This window comes from Protopterus annectens, chromosome 9.part0 (genome assembly GCF_019279795.1).
Source record: "Protopterus annectens isolate FY-2018-M chromosome 9.part0, PAN1.0, whole genome shotgun sequence".
NCBI lineage: Eukaryota > Metazoa > Chordata > Ceratodontiformes > Protopteridae > Protopterus > Protopterus annectens.
This window is the reverse complement of record NC_056743.1, coordinates 1,973,248,256-1,973,250,468: the sequence shown is the minus strand read 5'-3', so window position 1 is coordinate 1,973,250,468 and position 2,213 is coordinate 1,973,248,256. Positions and strand designations below refer to the sequence as shown.

The following is a 2,213-nucleotide window of genomic DNA, read 5'->3' as shown; positions in this document are numbered from 1 at the left end:
ACAGTGCAAAAAAGTGCAAAAAAGAAGCAGCCACAAACAGTAAAACAGGAAAAATACAGAAAATAATGCAAAAGTTTGGTTAACTACAATTTAAAAAGGGCAGATAAAACTCAAAATATACTTATTTTCCTGCTTTTTGCTTTGGATGTCTTGGATTCAAGCAAAAACACTCTAGCCCTCTGAAAAAGGATGTGAGATGTAGGGCAGCTCTGGTTAATTGAGCACAAACCTGTGCAAATGTGAGGCTTAAATATAGGCAAAATTAAACACTTTTAAGCTAATCTACCACCAGGAAATCATAATTAACAAACAGCAAAGTATAATTCATCAATGTAAACGTTTCATAAAATCGAAACAATAATAATCTGTTCATGAAATCACTTACACATGTATAATCCCCGAATAATAACATACTAGAATTATTTGTTGTTCTGTATGTAGGTTGCTGGGTGTCCCCAATTTATTTGCCCCAACTTTTAGGTTCTACAAACCAATTACATTTCAAACCAATCATCAGTATACTTTAATTCTGCCCTGTCTGACAGTTATAAATTATGTAGTTACATCTCACTATATTATGCTATTATGAAAAAAATGTAAATATTAACAGTAAATCAGTAACAGGTCTACTTTGTCAAAGCTGTCTAAGATATTACATTCTTAATATTATTATCAGGCCTTCCAGGTCAGACTCAGTTCCAGCTGCAGATCATTTGAGGTAATCCAGTTTTTGGACTTTATCAGATCACAGGTTCAAATATGCCATCTAATTGCCCTTTGCAGATTGGCATGCATCTTTTGATTTCAAAAAGACTGGCCAGATTTTAAGAAGTTCTTCTGGATAGAAGTAGTGAACGCTAATTAACTCTGAGAAGCGACATGTCTCATACTCTATGTTGTGTCCATAGAAGAGGGTTTTTTCACGTTCTGTGATTTTTATGCCTTGTTTCTTCAGACACACACCTATAAAAGCATCCTCTATATTAAATGGTTTAATAACATGAGCGATATCATATATCTTCTTTGCCACGTCTCCAGAAAACACATATGCACTTCCACCACAGTACGGAGGGTAATAATCAGGTTCATAGAGTTCATAAGGGGCATAATACTTACTTGCACTATCTCGAAATGGGGCAGTTCCTCTTATTACATAACCCGTGAAATAGTTTACCTTTGTTGGCATGTTAAGATTCAAAAGCCTCACTAAGTGTTCTGTATTTAAGAAAATGTCCCCATCGAGTTTTATAATGTAAGATGCTTTTGGACAAAAGGTGTTGACCCACTGTAGCCCCATCAGAGTTTTGATAGTCAGGTTGAAGTAAGAGTCCATAAAGTTCTGCTGAATAATATCATGAAACAACATGCTTTCCTCTTTCAACAACTCCTGAAGAAGGTCTGGAAAATGTTTATCAATCCCAACTAAGAACAACCTTACAATGGAAACTCCAGGTAGCAAGCTTTCATTACCCCAAGTCTTTTGGATTGCAAACCTAGCAGCAAATACATTTACCCTTGTTGTGATTAGGAGAACAAGAAATACATCCTTGTGCTGGCATTTGTCTGGTTCATTAAGAGTAAATGTATAGTTGTAAGGAGAAACAAAGTCACTTGGGTGTTTAATACCTGGAGATGGTGGAATGGATTCCTTAACAATATTAACTTTGCTGAATGTGTACACATGATTGCTTTGTGTTTTTAATGAGATGTAGATGAACAGTAACACCATGGATATCAGCATAAAACATGAAACCTGCTAAAATTTGCAACACTTTATTAAATTCATTATATTGTCAGTTGTCTTGTGTCCCTGAAAGAGAAAACAAACAACAGCAATTTTATGTTCATAGGTGACACTGGAGAAAAAGTTTTAGCTTGCATGTTACAAGATAATATTCAGAAGACTTATTTACAAGATGTCAGTTTGCAAATAATGCCCATAAAAATACAGTAAAATGCTACACGAATCATGAAACATTTTTAGAATGTATTTCTTTATTTACATCTGTTAATTGGGAATGGCCTGCTGGGAAGTACCACTTTCAGTGGAGTCCTAGGAAGAAATTTCTAGACCAATTATATTCTAATAGTGTATGATGGACATGGAAGACGGCAATCATTCTAGGAGAGAAAAAATACAAATTTAGCAGACTGCAAGAGTACAGTTGTACGTCATAGTAGCAGTGACTATTTTATCTGGCATTATATTGTAT

General features: G+C 34.8%; 1 protein-coding gene across 1 annotated transcript; it reads right to left on the bottom strand.

The window, feature by feature from the left end:
• Positions 1 to 729: 729 nt before the first annotated feature.
• On the bottom strand, positions 730 to 1,750 carry LOC122811002 (beta-1,3-galactosyltransferase 2-like). The gene has a single exon (XM_044082513.1). It carries the CDS (start codon positions 1,739 to 1,741, stop codon positions 767 to 769), a length of 975 nt encoding a protein of 324 aa, XP_043938448.1. The 5' UTR covers positions 1,742 to 1,750; the 3' UTR covers positions 730 to 766.
• Positions 1,751 to 2,213: the final 463 nt, after the last annotated feature.